General features: G+C 50.0%; 1 protein-coding gene across 9 annotated transcripts in view; it reads right to left on the reverse strand.

The window, feature by feature from the left end:
* Positions 1 to 2,878: 2,878 nt before the first annotated feature.
* Positions 2,879 to 19,215, reverse strand: part of GREP1 (glycine rich extracellular protein 1) — an 86,831-nt gene continuing 70,494 nt past the window's right edge. For 8 of the 9 annotated variants that reach the window (XM_069982409.1, XM_069982408.1, XM_069982410.1 and 5 more), the window contains 7 exons: positions 11,632 to 11,712; positions 11,141 to 11,203; positions 10,628 to 10,684; positions 8,114 to 8,143; positions 4,537 to 4,581; positions 4,402 to 4,455; positions 2,879 to 3,375 (listed from right to left, as the gene is read on the reverse strand). In XM_069982409.1, coding sequence (XP_069838510.1) covers positions 3,356 to 3,375; positions 4,402 to 4,455; positions 4,537 to 4,581; positions 8,114 to 8,143; positions 10,628 to 10,684; positions 11,141 to 11,203; positions 11,632 to 11,712 — 350 coding nt within the window. In that variant the 3' untranslated portion in view covers positions 2,879 to 3,355. The remainder of the gene's footprint in view (positions 3,376 to 4,401; positions 4,456 to 4,536; positions 4,582 to 8,113; positions 8,144 to 10,627; positions 10,685 to 11,140; positions 11,204 to 11,631; positions 11,713 to 19,215) is intronic. The other variant, XM_069982411.1, reaches the window with a different exon arrangement.

Here is a 19,215-nt window from a genome sequence, read left to right on the forward strand (position 1 = left end):
TAGGGGTCCTGTATACCTGTACTGTATAGATGGAGTAGGGGGTCCTGTATACCTGTACTGTATGGATGGAGTAGGGGGCCCTGTATATACATGTACTGTATAGTTGGAGTAGGGGGTCTACCAGTTATTTCTGTGGATGTTGTGAGGCAGCCGCCCTAGCAACCACAGCTCCCTGTGAAAATGAAAGTAGTAATCCTATTGGTTGCTAAGGCTGCCAACTGCCATTTACTGCTGAGGAGCTGCAGATACTGTAATTATATCACCTGTGTGTGCAGTGTGGAGATTTTCCCATTCATTTCTATGGGGCGCTCTTCCGCATCCCCCTCCCCTCCTGTACATCTGGCGAGGACAGGACCTTCGCTCTAACCTTCCTGGGTACCCAATGTATCTTTGGGCCAAATTTGGTCAAACGGTTCAGGCGTTTGGGACAGACTGACAGACAGATAGACTTTAATTTTTATAATATATATATATATATATATATATATATATATATTATCATTATTATTATTATTACACAGTACTAAATACCAAACCACCTATGGCCCTGAAGATAAGTGCCCCAACGGAAAGAGTCGCCCTGACTTTACACGTAAAAGTGGGGGAGCCATCTTTATTGTGCCGGGACTGTATCCTGTATCTGCTCAGTGCGCCACAAACTTTCAAAACGCCTGCCAGCCACAAAGCGGGAAAGCTGCAGTAAAGCGTGGGAAGATCCCTCAGAAATCACGCCAACGCCTCAGCACTGCCCCCTGGTGGAACCCAGGAGTGCCACCTTGCTTCCAGGAGGATCCCTGATGGTGAGACACCTCTTTGCCTGTACTTCCTGCGTAACCATGATTGTGGAGGCCAACGCCCATGTACGTCCCCTGCGCTTCACCGGAAGTCATGACTCTGCCCTCAGTTGCTTCAAGATGGCGAGCAGAGAGCCACAAAACATGGACACCACTCTCCCTGAGGTCTTGGAGATCATCAGGACCCAGACCGAGAGGCCCAATCCCATCCTGTCCATTCTGGGGGGCAGCAACTCTCCAGTCGTCGGCACCTCGACGCCACCCCCAGTGTCCCCGAATCAGCTGCCCCCTTCTGGCACCATGGCTGCCGCAGCAACTCCCGCTGCTGATTCATCCTCAGCCTAGGAGGACTCGCCTGAGGGGTCCAACACCGCTCCGGTCTCATGCAGGTAGATGGAGGAAGCCCAGAGGATCGCCGCTTTCCAGCAGGTACAGGCCATCTGGGCATATTTCCATCAGGCTGAAGCGGAGGCCCTGGCTGCTAAAAAGATGGAATAGCCCTGTGCAGCTGAGGGTGAGATGGGCTCACCGCAGTTGTTGAGCCATGTTGGCTCCCACTGTTTTTTGAGACCCCTGTTTGCAACATCCCCTGTTCAAGGCCCTGTGTCCAGCCTAGCCGTGATTCTTCTTTTCTTTTTGCCCCTTTCTTGTGAGAAACAAGCCTCACCGTTTAACATAGGACTGATGCATCATAGCACCAGTCAGGGTGTATAGGGAAAGATGGATCCAGTACCAGATTTTACAGTGGATGATTGTACTATTTCCCAATGTCAACAGAGTTTTATTTGTACTTAAGTTTTATAATATATATTTGTATTTTATAACCTAAAACAAACATCCAGTCTTTTTCTCAAGGTGTTACGCCTTGGATGGCTTTTCTCGAGAGGGGGAGTATGTGGTGTCCCACCACCGGTGTTGCCATTAGTTACACCCTTCGTAAAAGCCTGTACTTTTTGTAAGCAAGTGGTGATGTAGTAGAGAAAGTTCCGCCACTAGATGTCGCTATTGTGAGTATATGCAGTTAGTTGCTGCACAGCTGAAGGATGTAAAGGGTTATTGTTTGCTTATATGTCACATGGATCTGTGAACCAATGAGAGCATCTTCTTCTTCTATCCTATCATCTCTTTCTTTGCTTCTTCACCCATGTGCAGCACACCTTACAGGGGCTGTAGATAGGAAGTCACATGGGTAGAAGAAGTGTATGGGTTTTTTGATGTTTGACTTTGTAGGGGAAGGACGCAAGCTAGAACGCTCCCTACAGCAGTCTAGTTGGGCCCTGGTCCTCTGCCAGGTCCCCAGTCTCAGTGTGCAGTCCAGAAGCAGACCTAGGCACTTGAAGTTAACAGTTTTTCTTCAAGTAGCTTTACCCAGTCAGAGATCATCTCACCCCACGCCGTGGACAAGAAGAGTCACAGTGCAGGACAGTATCCACAAAGGCAGAAAGCTAGGAGCTGATCCGGATAGAGCAAAGTTGCTAGAAGCCTATGAACTCTATCTCGCAGCGTGGGTGTCAGCAGGGAACCCTCAGCAGTCCGCTCATCCCAGGTAACAGGGTCTAGGGCTTGTGTCACCCTCTAGGAAGGGTCCCCCGACACTGGTAGGGCAATAGGTGGTTCATTCCGAAAAGAGTCTCTCTCAAGCCTTCTTCTATTTCTTCCGAGTAAACAAGATTGTATTTATGATAAAGTGACTCTGTGATCCTTCACCTCGCACCAACACAGTATTCACACGTTCCTTGGGTCATCTCCCCTTTCTGTGGATGGCAATGCCTGGAGTCCAGGAGGGTCACTACTGCACTCTGATATCATCCCAAGGGACCCCGTAGCAGCCCGGCAGGTCACTGACCACAGGGGAACAAGGTGTATCCGGCCCTTTAAAATAAAAGCAGGTGTGCCACCATACCGGTGTGCCCAACTGGCACTGGAATCACGACACAACACCCTAGGGTCCGGCTACATCTCTACCAACCACCACAGGCGTGTCATCACACTCTACCACCTAACAAGTGACTGGCCGTCCCTCGGCCATAGCACCACGGGGGCATACCACAGGCATACAGCAGGGGGCGCCTTTGTGAGGTCAGAACACTTTATTGTTATCATTGTACAGAGATTTCACACGTATGACATCATCATTCACATTGCAGGACATCACTGGGTTGGGGCTACGGCCTGTGCACAGGGGCTTAACGTGTCGCCTCTTCCTGGAGTGATGTCACAGATCCATCCTCCTGTTACCCAGTGATGTCACAGATCAATCCTCCTCTGTTACCCAGTGATGTCACAGATCCATCCTCCTCTGTTACCCAGTGATGTCACAGATCCATCCTCCTCTGTTACCCAGTGATGTCAAAGATCCATCCTCCTCTGTTACCCAGTGATGTCATCTGTCCGGCGGAGGCAGCTGGGGCCCTGACGCATCGGTGATACAGGTGAGGGACCGATGCAAGAAGCGATACCGCCAACACAGACGCCCTAGGATCCACGTTATTACCCTCCCACCATATGTACAATCACACCCCAAAAAGATTGCCCGCAACCGGGCCACAGTCCCCAACACCTCAGCACTTCCCGGAGCAGCCTGCAAAAGAAGAAGACGGGTCAGACACCGCACGTTACTGTATACCTTCCTGCCCCTATACCTTATACCCTCCTGCACCTATACCATATACCCCCCTGCCCCTATACCCTCCTGCACCTATACCATATACCCCCCTGCCCCTATACCCTCCTGCACCTATACCATATACCCCCCTGCCCCTATACCCTCCTGCACCTATACCATATACCCCCCTGCCCCTATACCCTCCTGCACCTATACCATATACCCCCCTGCCCCTATACCCTCCTGCACCTATACCATATATCCCCCTGCCCCTATACCCTCCTGCACCTATACCATATACCCCCCCTGCCCCTATACCCTCCTGCACCTATACCATATACCCCCCCTGCCCCTATACCCTCCTGCACCTATACCATATACCCCCCTGCCCCTATACCCTCCTGCACCTATACCATATACCCCCCCTGCCCCTATACCCTCCTGCACCTATACCATATACCCCTCTGCCCCTATACCCTCCTGCACCTATACCATATACCCCCCTGCCCCTATACCCTCCTGCACCTATACCATATACCCCCCTGCCCCCAATACCGTATACCCTCCAGCCCCCTGTATTGTATACCCTCCTCCCCCTGTATTGTATACCCTCCTCCCCTGTACCATATCCCTCTTCCTTCTATACTGAATGCCCTCATCTTCTATACTGTATACCTCCCCCCATATACCGAATGCCCCTTCCCCTATACCGTATACTTTCCTCCTCCCCATATCATATGCCCTACTTCCCCTATACCGTATACTTTCCTTCTCCCCATATCATATGCCCTACTTCCCCTATACCGTATACCCTCCCCCCTATATTGTATCTCCTCCTCCCCTTATACCGTATACCTTGCTCCTCCTCCCCCTATCATATAACCTCCACTCCTAAATCATATACCATGCCCTTCTCCCCTATACTGTATACTCTTCTCCCTGAATACTGTATACTCTCCTCCCCATATACAGTACACCCTCCGGTGTCTTAATCGTTCTCACCTCTGTATCCATTTCCATAGTATCCAGCCTGTCCATACGATGACTCCTCGGGGGCTGGGAAAAGAAAACTCTGTTTATTATTCTGGCCCTTATGTTACGTATTCATAGAGATAATATGACGGGTATATAATGTACCGTATGTCCATGCGCTCTGGGCTCCTCCCAGCTGCTGATATCCACCTGCAGAAGAAAGAAAATGGCCTAAAGAGTGATGTAGCAGGGTAAGTATGACTGAAGGGGGCACAGGTCAGTAGGAGAGCAGGGTATGACTGATGGTGGTACAGGTCAGTGGGAGAGCAGGGTAAGTATGACTGATGGGGGCACAGGTCAGTGGGAGAGCAGGGTAAGTATGACTGATGGGGGCACAGGTCAGTGGGAGAGCAGGGTAAGTATGACTGAAGGGGGCACAGGTCAGTAGGAGAGCAGGGTATGACTGATGGTGGTACAGGTCAGTGGGAGAGCAGGGTAAGTATGACTGATGGGGGCACAGGTCAGTGGGAGAGCAGGGTAAGTATGACTGATGGGGGCACAGGTCAGTAGGAGAGCAGAGTATGACTGATGGGGGTACAGGTCAGTGGGAGAGCAGGGTAAGTATGACTGATGGGGGCACAGGTCAGTAGGAGAGCAGAGTATGACTGATGGGGGTACAGGTCAGTGGGAGAGCAGGGTAAGTATGACTGATGGGGGCACAGGTCAGTAGGAGAGCAGAGTATGACTGATGGTGGTACAGGTCAGTGGGAGAGCAGGGTAAGTATGACTGATGGGGGCACAGGTCAGTGGGAGAGCAGGGTAAGTATGACTGATGGGGGCACAGGTCAGTAGGAGAGCAGAGTATGACTGATGGGGGTACAGGTCAGTGGGAGAGCAGGGTAAGTATGACTGATGGGGGCACAGGTCAGTAGGAGAGCAGAGTATGACTGATGGGGGTACAGGTCAGTGGGAGAGCAGGGTAAGTATGACTGATGGGGGCACATGTCAGTAGGAGAGCAGGGTATGACTGATGGGGGTACAGTTCAGTGGGAGAGCAGGGTAAGTATGACTGATGGTGGTACAGGTCAGTGGGAGAGCAGGGTAAGTATGACTGATGGGGGCACAGGTCAGTGGGAGAGCAGGGTAAGTATGACTGATGGGGGCACAGGTCAGTGGGAGAGCAGGGTAAGTATGACTGATGGGAGCACAGGTCAGTGGGAGAGCAGTTAAGTATGACTGATGGGGGCACAGGTCAGTAGGAGAGCAGGGTAAGTATGACTGATGGGGGCACAAGTCAGTAGGAGAGCAGGGTATGACTAATGGCACAGGTCAGTGGGAGAGCAGGGTATGACTGATGGGGGCACAGGTCAGTAGGAGAGCAGGGTATGACTAATGGCACAGGTCAGTGGGAGAGCAGGGTATGACTGATGGGGGCACAGGTCAGTGGGAGAGCAGGGTAAGTATGACTGAAGGGGGCACAGGTCAGTAGGAGAGCAGGGTATGACTGATGGGGGTACAGGTCAGTGGGAGAGCAGGGTAAGTATGACTGATGGGGGCACAGGTCAATGGGAGAGCAGGGTAAGTATGACCGATGGGGGCACAGGTCAGTAGGACAGCAGGGTATGACTGATGGGGGTACAGGTCAGTGGGAGAGCAGGGTAAGTATGACTGATGGTGGTACAGGTCAGTGGGAGAGCAGGGTAAGTATGACTAATGGGGGCACAGGTCAGTGGGAGAGCAGGGTAAGTATGACTGATGGGGGCACAGGTCAGTGGGAGAGCAGGGTAAGTATGACCGATGGGGGCACAGGTCAGTAGGACAGCAGGGTATGACTGATGGGGGTACAGAACAGTGGGAGAGCAGGGTAAGTATGACTGATGGTGGTACAGGTCAGTGGGAGAGCAGGGTAAGTATGACTAATGGGGGCACAGGTCAGTGGGAGAGCAGGGTAAGTATGACTGATGGGGGCACAGGTCAGTAGGAGAGCAGGGTATGACTGATGGTGGTACAGTTCAGTGGGAGAGCAGGGTAAGTATGACTGATGGTGGTACAGGTCAGTGGGAGAGCAGGGTAAGTATGACTGATGGGGGCACAGGTCAGTGGGAGAGCAGGGTAAGTATGACTGATGGGGGCACAGGTCAGTAGGAGAGCAGGGTATGACTGATGGGGGTACAGGTCAGTGGGAGAGAAGGGTAAGTATGACTGATGGGGGCACAGGTCAGTAGGAGAGTAGGGTATGACTGATGGTGGTACAGGTCAGTGGAAGAGCAGGGTAAGTATGACTGATGGGGGCACATTTCAGTAGGAGAGTAGGGTATGACTGATGGTGGTACAGGTCAGTGGGAGAGCAGGGTAAGTATGACTGGTGGTACAGGTCAGTGGGAGAGCAGGGTAAGTATGACTAATGGGGGCACAGGTCAGTGGGAGAGCAGGGTAAGTATGACTGATGGGGGCACAGGTCAGTGGGAGAGCAGGGTAAGTATGACTGATGGGGGCACAGGTCAGTAGGAGAGCAGGGTATGACTGATGGTGGTACAGGTCAGTGGGAGAGCAGGGTAAGTATGACTGATGGTGGTACAGGTCAGTGGGAGAGCAGGGTAAGTATGACTGATGGGGGCACAGGTCAGTGGGGGAGCAGGGTAAGTATGACTGATGGGGGCACAGGTCAGTAGGAGAGCAGGGTATGACTGATGGGGGTACAGGTCAGTGGGAGAGCAGGGTAAGTATGACTGATGGGGGCACAGGTCAGTAGGAGAGCAGGGTATGACTGATGGGGGTACAGGTCAGTGGGAGAGCAGGGTAAGTATGACTGATGGGGGCACAGGTCAGTTGGAGAGTAGGGTAAGAATGACTGATGGGGGCACAGGTCAGTGGGAGAGCAGGGTAAGTATGACTGATGGGGGCACAGGTCAGTTGGAGAGTAGGGTAAGAATGACTGATGGGGGCACAGGTCGGTAGGAGAGCAGGGTATGACTGATGAGGATACAGGTCAGTGGGAGAGCAGGAAATGACTGATGGTGGTACAGGTCAGTGGGAGATCAGGGTAAGTATGACTGATGGGGGCACAGGTCAGTGGGTGAGCAGGGTAAGTATGACTGATGGGGGCACAGGTCAGTGGGAGAGCAGGGTATGACTGATGGGGGTACAGGTCAGTGGGAGAGCAGGGTAAGTATGATTAATGGGGGCACAGGTCAGTGGGAGAGCAGGGTGTGTATAATTAATGGGGGTACAGGTCAGTGGGAGAGCAGGGTAAGTATGATTGATGGGGGCACAGGTCAGTGGGAGAGCAGAGTAAGTATGATTGATGGGGGCACAGGTCAGTGGGAGAGCAGGGTAAGTATAATTAATGGGGGCACAGGTCAATGGGGAGCAGGGTAAGTATGACCGATGGGGGTACAGGTCAGTGGGAAAGCAGGGTAAGAATGATCAACGGGCACAGGTCAGTGGGAGAGCAGGGTAATTATGATTAATGGGGGCACAGGTCAGTGGGAGAGCAGGATGAGTATGATTAATGGAGGTATGGGTCAGTGAGAGAGCAGGGTAAGTATGACTGGTGAGGGACAGGTCAGTGGGGAAGCAGAGCAAATATGACTGTTAGGGGCACAGGTCAATGGGGGAGCAGGGTAAGTATGACTTGTGGGGAGCAGTGTAAGTGTGACTGACGTAGGCACAGGTCATGTAAGACACACTCAGATAGTACAAGGGCCACCACAGAAACTTTCTACCTGTATCCAACACATACCGTCAACAGGGGATGAAGGAGTCACATCCTCTGTGAACAGAAAAGGAAGAAGTCAGTGTGATGAATTATGAGAAGAGGTAGGATGGGCAGAGCACAGAAGCCAAAGAGAAAAGAGGAGACTAGGGAAGTGGGCATGGGAAAGAGGGGCCCAGACAGAAGGAAGTAGATAGATAGATAGATAGATAGATAGATAGATAGATAGATAGGAGATAGACAGATAGATATATAGGAGATAGATAGATAGGAGATAGATAGATAGGAGATAGATAGATAGGAGATAGATAGATAGATAGATAGATAGATAGATAGATAGATAGATAGGAGATAGATAGGGAGATAGATAGATAGATAGATAGATAGATAGATAGATAGATAGATAGATAGGGAGATAGATAGATAGATAGATCGATAGATATATGGTTTCCCATCGCAGGTGTTTCTTGTCTGTACACCCCTCGCAAAAGTCTGTACTTCAAAGTAAAAGTGGTACCTAAGTAGTACCTAAGTTTTGCCACTAGATGTCACTACTATGTATATTATGTACCTAAGTATTGCACAGCTATATGTAACTAAAGGGTTATTGTTTTTAGGACCTGTGCACCAATGGGAGCTCTTTCTATTTTCTGCCTATCTCTATCTATCTCTTTCTCTTACACTCTCTTCATACCCACTCACAGCACAGGTTACAGACGCTGTAGGAGGAAGTCACATGGGAAGTGTAGTCACACCTTAGTGAGTCTTACTCTGGCTTTGGTAGAGGACAGACGCAAGCCAGAACGGCCCCTGTGGTAGCCAAGTAGGGACCTAGCATAAGTTCCGGCAGAGCACAGTACTACATTGGGTTGGGACTCTATTGACATCCTCCTCTCTTCTTCTCCAAACCTTTTCTACCTCTCAGCACGCAACTCAGTGAGCACGACTGTACCTCTCCTTAAGCTCTCAGCACAGGTCATGTCACTCCAGCTATATTATCAAGTCAAGATCCTACTGTATAACACTGTATTAAGCCTTCCTGCCATAAAGAAGAGTTTATTTAATTTACCTGGACTCAGTGGTTATTCGCTAAGCACCCACACAGTCATAGCATCCTCCTTGGGTCATCTCCCCTTTCTGTGGGTGGCAGTACCAATAGTCCGGGTGGGTCACAACTCCACTCAGGACCACCGTGATAAGTACCCAAGGGACCCATCACAGCCCGGCAGGACACCGACAACAGGGGAAAGGGTATAGCCAGCCTAACTAAATAAAAGCAGGTGTGCCACCATACCTGTGTGCCCAATCGGCACTGGCATCACGACAACATAACACCTGGCAGAGCTATATCCCGACCAACCACTACAGCAGTGGCGTCACACAGCACCACCTGGCAAGTGACTGGTCGTCCACCACAGAATGAATGATAGATAGATAGGAGATAGATAGATAGATAGATAGATAGATAGATAGATAGATAGATAGGAGATAGATAGATAGATAGATAGATAGATAGGAGATAGATAGGAGATAGATAGATAGATAGATAGATAGATAGATAGATAGATAGATAGATAGATAGATAGGAGATAGATAGATAGATAGGAGATAGATAGATAGATAGATAGGAGATAGATAGATAGGAGATAGATAGATAGATAGATAGATAGATAGATAGATAGGAGATAGATAGATAGGAGATAGATAGATAGATAGATAGATAGATAGATAGATAGATAGATAGATAGATAGGAGATAGATAGATAGATAGATAGATAGGAGATAGATAGATAGATAGATAGATAGGAGATAGATAGATAGATAGATAGATAGATAGATAGATAGATAGGAGATAGATAGATAGATAGATAGATAGAGAGAGAGAGAGATAGGAGATAGATAGGAGATAGATAGATAGATAGGAGATAGATAGATAGGAGATAGATAGATAGATAGATAGATAGATAGATAGATAGATAGGAGATAGATAGAGAGATAGATAGGAGATAGATAGATAGATAGATAGATAGGAGATAGATAGATAGATAGATAGATAGATAGATAGATAGGAGATAGATAGGAGATAGATAGATAGATAGATAGATAGATAGATAGATAGATAGATAGATAGGAGATAGATAGATAGATAGATAGATAGATAGATAGGAGATAGATAGATAGATAGATAGATAGATAGATAGGAGATAGATAGATAGGAGATAGATAGATAGGAGATAGATAGATAGATAGATAGATAGATAGATAGGAGATAGATAGATAGATAGATAGATAGATAGGAGATAGATAGATAGATAGGAGATAGATAGATAGATAGATAGGAGATAGATAGATAGATAGATAGATAGGAGATAGATAGATAGACAGGAGATAGATAGATAGATAGATAGATAGATAGATAGATAGATAGATAGATAGATAGGAGATAGATAGATAGATAGATAGATAGATAGATAGATAGATAGAATGGTAGAGATGTTGCAGGTCACATAAACTGTATGATGATTTGGGGAGTAACGTTACCTTCCATCCCGCTTGGTGACACCGGCTGAGAGGAAAATGGGATCTGTCCAGCTCCAGCTGTAAGAGAAGATGCCATATGGTCAAAGACAACAGCCCTACAGGTGTCTATAGGGACGAGAGTCTTATCTCATGGGCATATGCAGCTTATCATAGTGGCCCCCACCCCGTCAGAGCTATTCCGTTTTTAATAAAGTTTGACGTTTGTGCTTGATCCCCCCAAAAGCATAAAATGTGCAAAGGATGGCAACTATCAGAAGCCCACATAAGGGATGGGCCCCCGCAAACCATTCCCTTGCTCTTCAGGATCCGGATTTGGTGTACTTACCCCCTCTCTTCCCCCAGCTGAAGCTTAGGAAAAACCAATACTGCTCCCAGCTGCCACCCCAGCATCCACCAAGAAGCACAAGCGTCAGAGACCCTGGGTTCTTCTATTCAGGGGGCCTCTTTCTCTACAGGGCCCTACTCTAGTATAATACTGTGCTCTTTATGGCAGATTTTGTACTTCCTTCTTACCATATTTGCTGCTGGCTGGATCAGGATATGCTGACTGAGAGCCATAAGGAGACTTCACTCCCGCTGGTAAAAACAAAAAAAAAAGATTGTGAGAAATACACAGGGACCCAACCATGGCAGCAAAAACCCAACCATGGTGGCAGCAAAAACCCAACCACAGTAGAAAAGACCCAACCATGACAGCAAAGACCCAACCATGGTGGCAACAAAGACCCAACCATGGTGGAAGCAAAGACCCAACCACAGTAGCAAAGACCCAACCATGACAGCAAAGACCCAACCATGACAGCAAAGACCCAACCATGGCAGCAAAGACCCAATCATGGTAGCAAAGACCCAACCATGGCAGCAAAGACCCAACCATGAAAGCAAAGACCCAACCATGGTAGCAAAGACCCATCCATGGCAGCAAAGACCCAACCATGGCAGCAAAGACCCAACCATGGCAGCAAAGACCCAACCACGGCAGCAAAGACCCAACAGCCCCTCACCAGATTTTGCCGACTTGGTGTCCAAACCCAGAGAATCAGTAGCCACAGGTTGGGATCTGTATGGAAGCTTCCCCAAACCACCTGCAAATGAGGAAGGAAGACTGGGGGCTAGGTGTGGAAAGCTTAGAGGGCAACAGGGAGAAGAGAGAATAAGGAGCAAGACAAGGAAATACAGCATAGGAAGGAGAAGACAGGGTGACAAAGAGAAGATGCAGAGTGTGAGGAGAAGACAGTGGGAGAATGAAGATGATACGGGAGGAAGAGGAGACACAGAGGGAGGAAAAAACATGGGAGGAAGAGTAGACAGAGGGAAGGAAGAGGAGACACAGAGAGAGAAACACAAGAGGAACAGAAGGAAGAGGAGACACTGAGAGGGAGGAGAAGACACTGGAGGAAGAAAAGAAAGAGGGATGGAAGAGGAGACACTGAGAGGGAGAAGAATACACGGGAGGAAGAGAATAAAAAAGGACGGAAGAGGAGACACTGAGAGGGAGAAGACGACACAGGAGAAGGGAAGACAGAGGGACGGAGGAGGAGACACTGAGAGGGAGGAGAAGACACAGGAGGAAGAGAAGGAAGAGGAGACACAGAGTGAAGAGAAGACACTGAGAGGGAGGAGAAGACACGGGAGGAACAGAAGACAGAGGGACGGAAGAGAAGACACTGAAAGGGAGGAGAAGACTCGGGAGCTAGAAAAGACAGAGGGACGGAAGAGGAGACACTGAGAGGGAGGAGAAGACACGGGAGGAAGAAAAGACAGAGGGATGGAAGAGAAGACACTGAGAGGGAGGAGAAGACACGGGAGGAAGAAAAGACAGAGGGACGGAAGAGGAGACACTGAGAGGGAGGAGAAGACACGGGGGGGGGGGGAGAAAAGACAGAGGGATGGAAGAGAAGACACTGAGAGGGAGGAGAAGACACGGGAGGAAGAAAAGACAGAGGGACGGAGGAAAAGACACTGAGAGGGAGGAGAAGACACGGAAGAAAGAGGAGACAATGAGAGTGAGGAGAAGACACGGGAGGAAGAGAAGACATTAGGAGAAAGAAGATGATATAGGAGGAGGAGAAGACACAGGAAAGGAGACACTGACAAGGAGGAGAAGACATGGGAGACAGAGAAGACACAATGAGAGAGAAGATGACACAGGAGGAAGAGAAGACACTAGGAGAAAGAAGATGATATGGGAGGAGGAGAAGACATGGGAGGAAGAGAAGACACTAGGAGAAAGAAGATGATTTGGGAGAAGGAGAAGACACAGAAAAGGAAACACTGACAAGGAGGAGAAGACATGGGAGACAGAGAAGACACAGGGAGAGAGAAGATGACACAGGAGGAAGAGAAGACACAGGGGAGGAGACATAGGACAAAATATGGGAGGAAGAGAAGACACTGGGAGAAAAGAGGACACCGGGAAGAAAGAGGGCACTGAGGGAGGAGAAAACATGGGAGGAAGATGTGGTGTCCCACTACTAGTGTTTCTCTTATGCGCCTGTCCTAAAGTTCTCACTCAGGTTAAACAAGTGGTGGATGAGGTATTTTAAGTTTCCCCACTAGGTGTCAGTATTTCTTATATGTATACTATTGCACAGCTGAAGGAAGTAATGGGTTGTCTGTTTGTACCATGAGTTATGTGCTGACTAGTGATGAGCGAGCATGCTGGTCCGAGCTTGGTACTCGATCAGTATTAGGGTACTCGGTGGTACTTGTTACTCGGATGAGCATCTCGCGATACTCGAGAAAATCTCATCATCCGTTTCCTGTAAGTTTGGGCGCTATTTCTCAGCCAATAAACATGCAGGAGACTCTTTGGTACATCCTGCGATCACGTGGGACCCATACATGTCGAAAGCAGCGATTGGTTGGTCAGATCAGATGACCCTGCCATATAAAAATCTCGCCCGCCAAGGCTCGGCTTACATGTATGCTGGAAGAGATCAGGGACAGAGCTGCTGCTGGTCAGGGAGAGCGTTAGGGAGAGATTTAGCGTTCCAGTAGGCAGGGAATATACTAGAGAAAGAACCAAACAGACCTTTTCAGGGCTTCAAATCGTTTATAAATTGTATTACTACAGACTGCTGGCTGGGAGTTGCAGTGCTGCTACCGCGATTTAACCAGCACACTGTGGTGACCGGCTGTTGGCAGAAAGGGGGCATTAGGTGTTGCATACACACCCCTAAGAAGTGCTCAGTGTACTATTTTATGATTTTGTGGCTGGTGCTGCTGCTGTACTACATTGTATTGCTGTAGTACACCTGCATAGAACTTCACTGCTCATTGTAAGGGGGTGTCACAGAGTGTGTGTATAGGAGCAGCCATTGTATCCCACAGCCCCCCAAAAACTAGTGGGACCACTAGTATATTTTTTTATTTCTGTATTTCTTACTCAAGGTCTATCTCAGTTCCATACTGTGCAGTGTCCATAAAATGGTGACCCCCAGGGGTAAGGGACGAGGACGAGGGCGTGGGCTTCCAAGTGATGTGGTTGCTGGAGGCCGTGGTTGAGGGCAGGGTGACACAGCAGCACCTGTTGAGGAGGTAGCAGTGGCACACCGCAGACGTCCACTCCCTAGCTTCTTTGCCCAACTTACAGGGTCTCATGGTAGACCGATATTGAAACCGCAGCAGTGTGAACAGGTGATGACGTGGATAGCAGATAATGTGTCCAGTAACTTATCCACCACCCAGTCTTCCACACAGTCCGCCCACGCTACCCAAGGGAGAGGAACCCTTGCTCCATTAGCTCAGCCTCCTTCCCCACAGCCTGGCCCCTCCATCCACCACCACCACCACCATGCTCCCAGGCACCCTTTTCTGGACCCTTCCCTGAGTCTGAGCAACCGGAGCAGTCGATCTGTCCTGATGCCCAAACTATGCAGCTCAGGCAGTCAGTGGGTGATGAGAGTGGGGACTTGCAAGAGGGGTTGGAAGAGGCGTCTGATGATGACGATGAGACCCGGTTGTCAGACAGTGAGGTTGTTGTCATGGATGTAACTCAGAGTGAGGAGGAGAGTGAGGAGCTGGTGGATGAGGATGAGGTGACTGACCCGAGCTGGGTGGATAAGCCTAGTGAAGACCGTGCTTCTGAGGGGGAGGCAAGTTCACCCACAGGACCGGTTGGAAGAGGAAGAGGGGTGGGCAGAGGGAGAAACAGGGGCAGAGCGAGTAGATCAGCAACTGTTTCACGGAGTCAAACTCCCGTGGCCAGGCCTAGATGTTCCCAAGTCTGGAGGTTTTTTAAAGAAACTGCGGATGACCGACGGACTGCAGTGTGTAACATGTGCCACGCCAGGATCAGCAGGGGAGCCACCACTACCAGCCTAACCACTACCAGCATGCGCAGGCATATGAGTGCTAAACACCCCACTCAGTGGAACCAAGGCCGTTCAGTGACTGCAAGTCGCACCCCTGCTCCTTCCCCTGTGTCTGTCAGTCCCCCCCACCCAGGCCCCAGGTACAAGCGCCTCCCACCCTACACGCACCCCTTCACCTCCACTATGCTCCACACCCTCCAGCAAGGTGTCCAAGCGCAGCGTTCAACTGTCCCTGTAGTAGACCTTTGCACAGAAGCACAAGTACACTGCCACTCACCCCCATGCACAAGCCCTAAATGTGCAAATAGGCAAACTGCTGAGCCTGGAGATGCTGCCCTATCGGCTGGTAGAGACAGAGGCTTTTAGGAACCTCATGGCGGTGGCTGTCTCTCGGTACTCTGTCCCCAGCCGCCACGGACACGTGGACAAGTGCTGGCGGGCAGGGACACTATATCTCCCTGACGGCACATTGGGTCAACTTGGTGGAGGTTGGGACAGAGTCTGACCCTGGTTCGGCTCATGTGCTGCCCACCCCGAGGATTGCGGGGCCTACCTTGGTTGCGGTCTCTCATGAGTTGTACACCTCTTTCTCCTCCTCCTCCTCCTCCTCTCTATTACCCTCCACGAGCAGGTCGCCTCCATTTCGTAGCGCTAGCTGCATCAGCACTGTGGGCGCCAACAGGTGGTGTTGAAACTGCTGAGCTTAGGCGACAAGAGGCGCACGGCCCAGGAGCTGTTGCAGGGCATCACTGCGCAAAAAGATCTTTGGCTCGCACTACGGAGCCTCAAACCAGGCATGGTTGTGTGTGACAACGGGTGGAACCTGGTGGCGGCTCTGCAACTCGGCAGCCTCACACATGTACCATGCCTGGCCCACGTGTTCAACCTAGTGGTGCAGCGGTTCCTTAAGACCTACCCCAATTTGGCTGACTTGCTCATCAAGATGCGGCGCATCTCTGTACATTTCCGCAAGTCAACCACGGATGCTGCCACCATTAGGGCAGTGCAAAGGCGCGTGCAACTGCCGGCTCACAGACTGCTGTGCGATGTGCCCAGGAGGTGGAATTCCACCTTCTAGATGGTAGCCAGGGTTTACTAGCAACGCAGAGCCATTGTGGAATGCCAGATGTCAACCTCTGTGCGAAGTGGTAGTCAGGTCAGTCAGCTACCTCAAACCTACAATGAGGAGTGGACGTGGATGTCTGCTATCTGTCAGGTACTGGGCCCCTTTGAGGAGTCAACACAGATGGTCAGCGGCAATGCCGCCATCATCAGCCTCACCATCCCGCTGCTGTGTCTGCTTCAAACCTCCCTGCTCAGCCTGAAGTCTGACACTTTGCCTTTGTCTCAGGAGACGGGTGAAGAACATCCGCTGCTAGATAGCCAGACCACCCTGACGTCAGTTTCTCACCACGGAGTAGAGGATGAGGAGGAGGAGGAAGAAGAGGAGGGAGAGAAGAAGACTGCTGCCGCCACTGAAGAGGGTACCCATGCTCAATCCATAGTTGTTGAGCTTGTATGGCCTGAAGAGGAGGAATTGGTGGAGGAGGAAATTGAGGCTAGTGAGAAGAGGGAGTTCTTGCGTGTTTGGACCCTGGTGCACATGGCTGACTTTATGTTATGTCTTTCCCGCGACCCTCGGGCTAAATTTTTTTTTTGACAACACAGATTACTGGGTGTTCACCCTCCTGGACCCTTGGTACAAACAGAACTTTACCACTCTCATTCCTGCCGAGGAACGCAGTATGAGAGTGAATCAATATCAACAGGCCCTGGTGCAGAAGCTGAAAATGTACTTCCCATCTGACTCCACTAGCGCCAGAGGACGTAGTTCTGTGGGCCAAAGAGCGGGGGAGAGGAGGGGTGGAGCAGGCAGCTTGTCAAGGGGCAGGGGAACACTCTCCAAGGTCTTTGAGTTTCATGGCACCCCAGCAAGACTATGTCACCTGTCCCCAGTCTAGACAGAGTAGGGGGGAAGCCTTCAGGAAGATGGTGAGGGAATACCTTGCTGACCATACCAACGTCCTTACCGATCACTCTGCTACCTACAACTACTGGGTTGCAAAGCTGGATACGTGGCCCGAACTGGCACTTTACGCCTTGGAGGTGCTGTGCTGCCCTGCCGCTTGCGTGTTGTCAGAGCAGGTCTTCACTGTAGCTGGTGCCATCATCACTGATAAGCGCACCTGCCTGTCAACTAACAGCACTGACAGGCTGACGTTTATAAAAATGAACAAAGCCTGGATTTCACCTGAATTCAACTGTCCACCCGGGGAAAGCAGCTCAACATGAAGATTCTTGGTATCTCCTCTCCTCCTCCTCCTCCTCCTCCTCCTCTTCCTCCTTCAATTCTCAGCCAACAGCCAAGTCTTCTTCCGCCATGCTGTGTCTGGCCTAATTTTTGGGAGGCTCACTTGCTACCTCACTCACTTTTAATAGTTCTCTATGTCCTCACTGCCATGCTCTGACGTCACTACGTCTGTGGAGGAGCGTAACTGGTTGCCGGGGGCCCGCCAATTGCCTCCCCGGAAACCAGCCAGCTATGTTATCTTTTTTTTGTGCAGCCGCAGCCAGGGCCTCACCACCCCCGGTCGATCGGCATCAGGTGTACCCTTGATGGTGACTGACAGCTGGCCTAGCCAGTTAGCTGTCAGCACCCGGGTTCGTGTCCACTATAAATCCCAGCCCCTGGCCTCACTCCGATTTTTTGGGAGGCTCACTTGCTTCCTCACTCACTTTTAATGGTTCTCTGTGTGCTCACTGCCATGCTGTGTCTGGCCTATTTTTTGGGAGGCTCACTGGCTACCACTTCTACCTCAGTCAATCTGTCCTCACCGCCATGCTGTGTCAGGCAAAATTTTGGGGTGGTTCATATGCTACCTCTGTTTAAATGGTTCCCTGTGATCTCACCGCCATGCTAGGTCTGGTATAATTTTGGGGAGGCTGACTGGCTACCTCTTCTACCTTGTTCACTCTGTCCTCACCGCCATGCTGTGTCAGGCTAAGATTTTGGGTGGTTCATCATATGCTACCTCTGTTTTAATGGTTATCTGTGTCCTTATTGCCATGCTGTGTCAGGCTGAGTTTTTGGGTGGTTCATATGCTACCTCTGTTTTAACCAGGCTGTTGCACAGAATTAGTCATAATGGTGCCATTAGGCAGCCTCAGAGGCATCCATACATGCTGCCCCTGCTGTTTCCTGTCCATTTTCGTTGTGTTTCCATCATTTTCTGAGGTTGACAGGTTTCCCACAACCTTCCCTCTACCGAACTTGGGTCCCCTGCAAAAATTCTCGTTTCCCATTGACTTCAATGGGGTTCGTTACTCGAAACGAACACTCGAGTATCAGGATATATTCGTCTCGAGTAACGAGAACCCAAGCATTTTAGTACTCGCTCATCACTAGTGCTGACCTATCTCAGGTGCTTCTTCTGTCTCTCCTATCCTCTTCTCCTTTTCTCTTGCACACACTCAGCCCCACCACTCACATGAGGGTACGCAAACGCCCCTGTAGGAGGAGTTACACTGGTGGAGGAAATGAGTTAGTTCTTGTCAGGTTTTCAGTCAGAGAGGACGCAGTTCCTGCTGTAATTAAGCCAGGGCCTTGCTTATGCCAGGACCCCTGACAGGAAGCAAGCTAAGATGCAGCTAAAGATTTCTTCTAAGCAAGTAAGTAGTTCTACTATGCACTGCTAAGCAACAAGTAGGGGACAGCAGCCACCAAGGAACACCCTAGCCCACACAAGGAATGCGCCTAAAAAGTGCAGAACAGACTCCTGAAACAAGAGACGCTGATCCCAGTAGGACAAAACTACCTTATATAAAAGGTCTACGTATACTTCTGCGCAGTGCAGGTAACTGGGAAATCTCGGACACCTAGCTACACCCAGATAGCCAACGACTGGGACTTGTGCTACCCACCTGGGATGGGTTTGACAATACCAGGGGGCAGAAGGCAGTCAGACATTGTCTAAATGTGAGTACAAGTATCACTTCAGTACTTACAGATCTCCATTATAGTTCCGGCAGAGTACAGGGCTACATTGGGCAAGGGCTCCTCTGGCAAACTCCTCTCCTCTTCTCTCTAACTCTACAAAGCAGTACTACTACTTCTACTCTTTCCAAGAACCTATCTCAAACATGAGGTCAGCACTCAAGTCTGTGTCAAGATGATTTCTATCTGCAAAACGTGTACTGTTGTAGTCTTAAAGCTCTACAGTAAAGTTGTTATATTTTTACATATCAAACGCACGGGACTCTGTCAGCACCTGC

This window comes from Dendropsophus ebraccatus, chromosome 9 (genome assembly GCF_027789765.1).
Source record: "Dendropsophus ebraccatus isolate aDenEbr1 chromosome 9, aDenEbr1.pat, whole genome shotgun sequence".
In the NCBI taxonomy this organism is placed as follows: domain Eukaryota; kingdom Metazoa; phylum Chordata; class Amphibia; order Anura; family Hylidae; genus Dendropsophus; species Dendropsophus ebraccatus.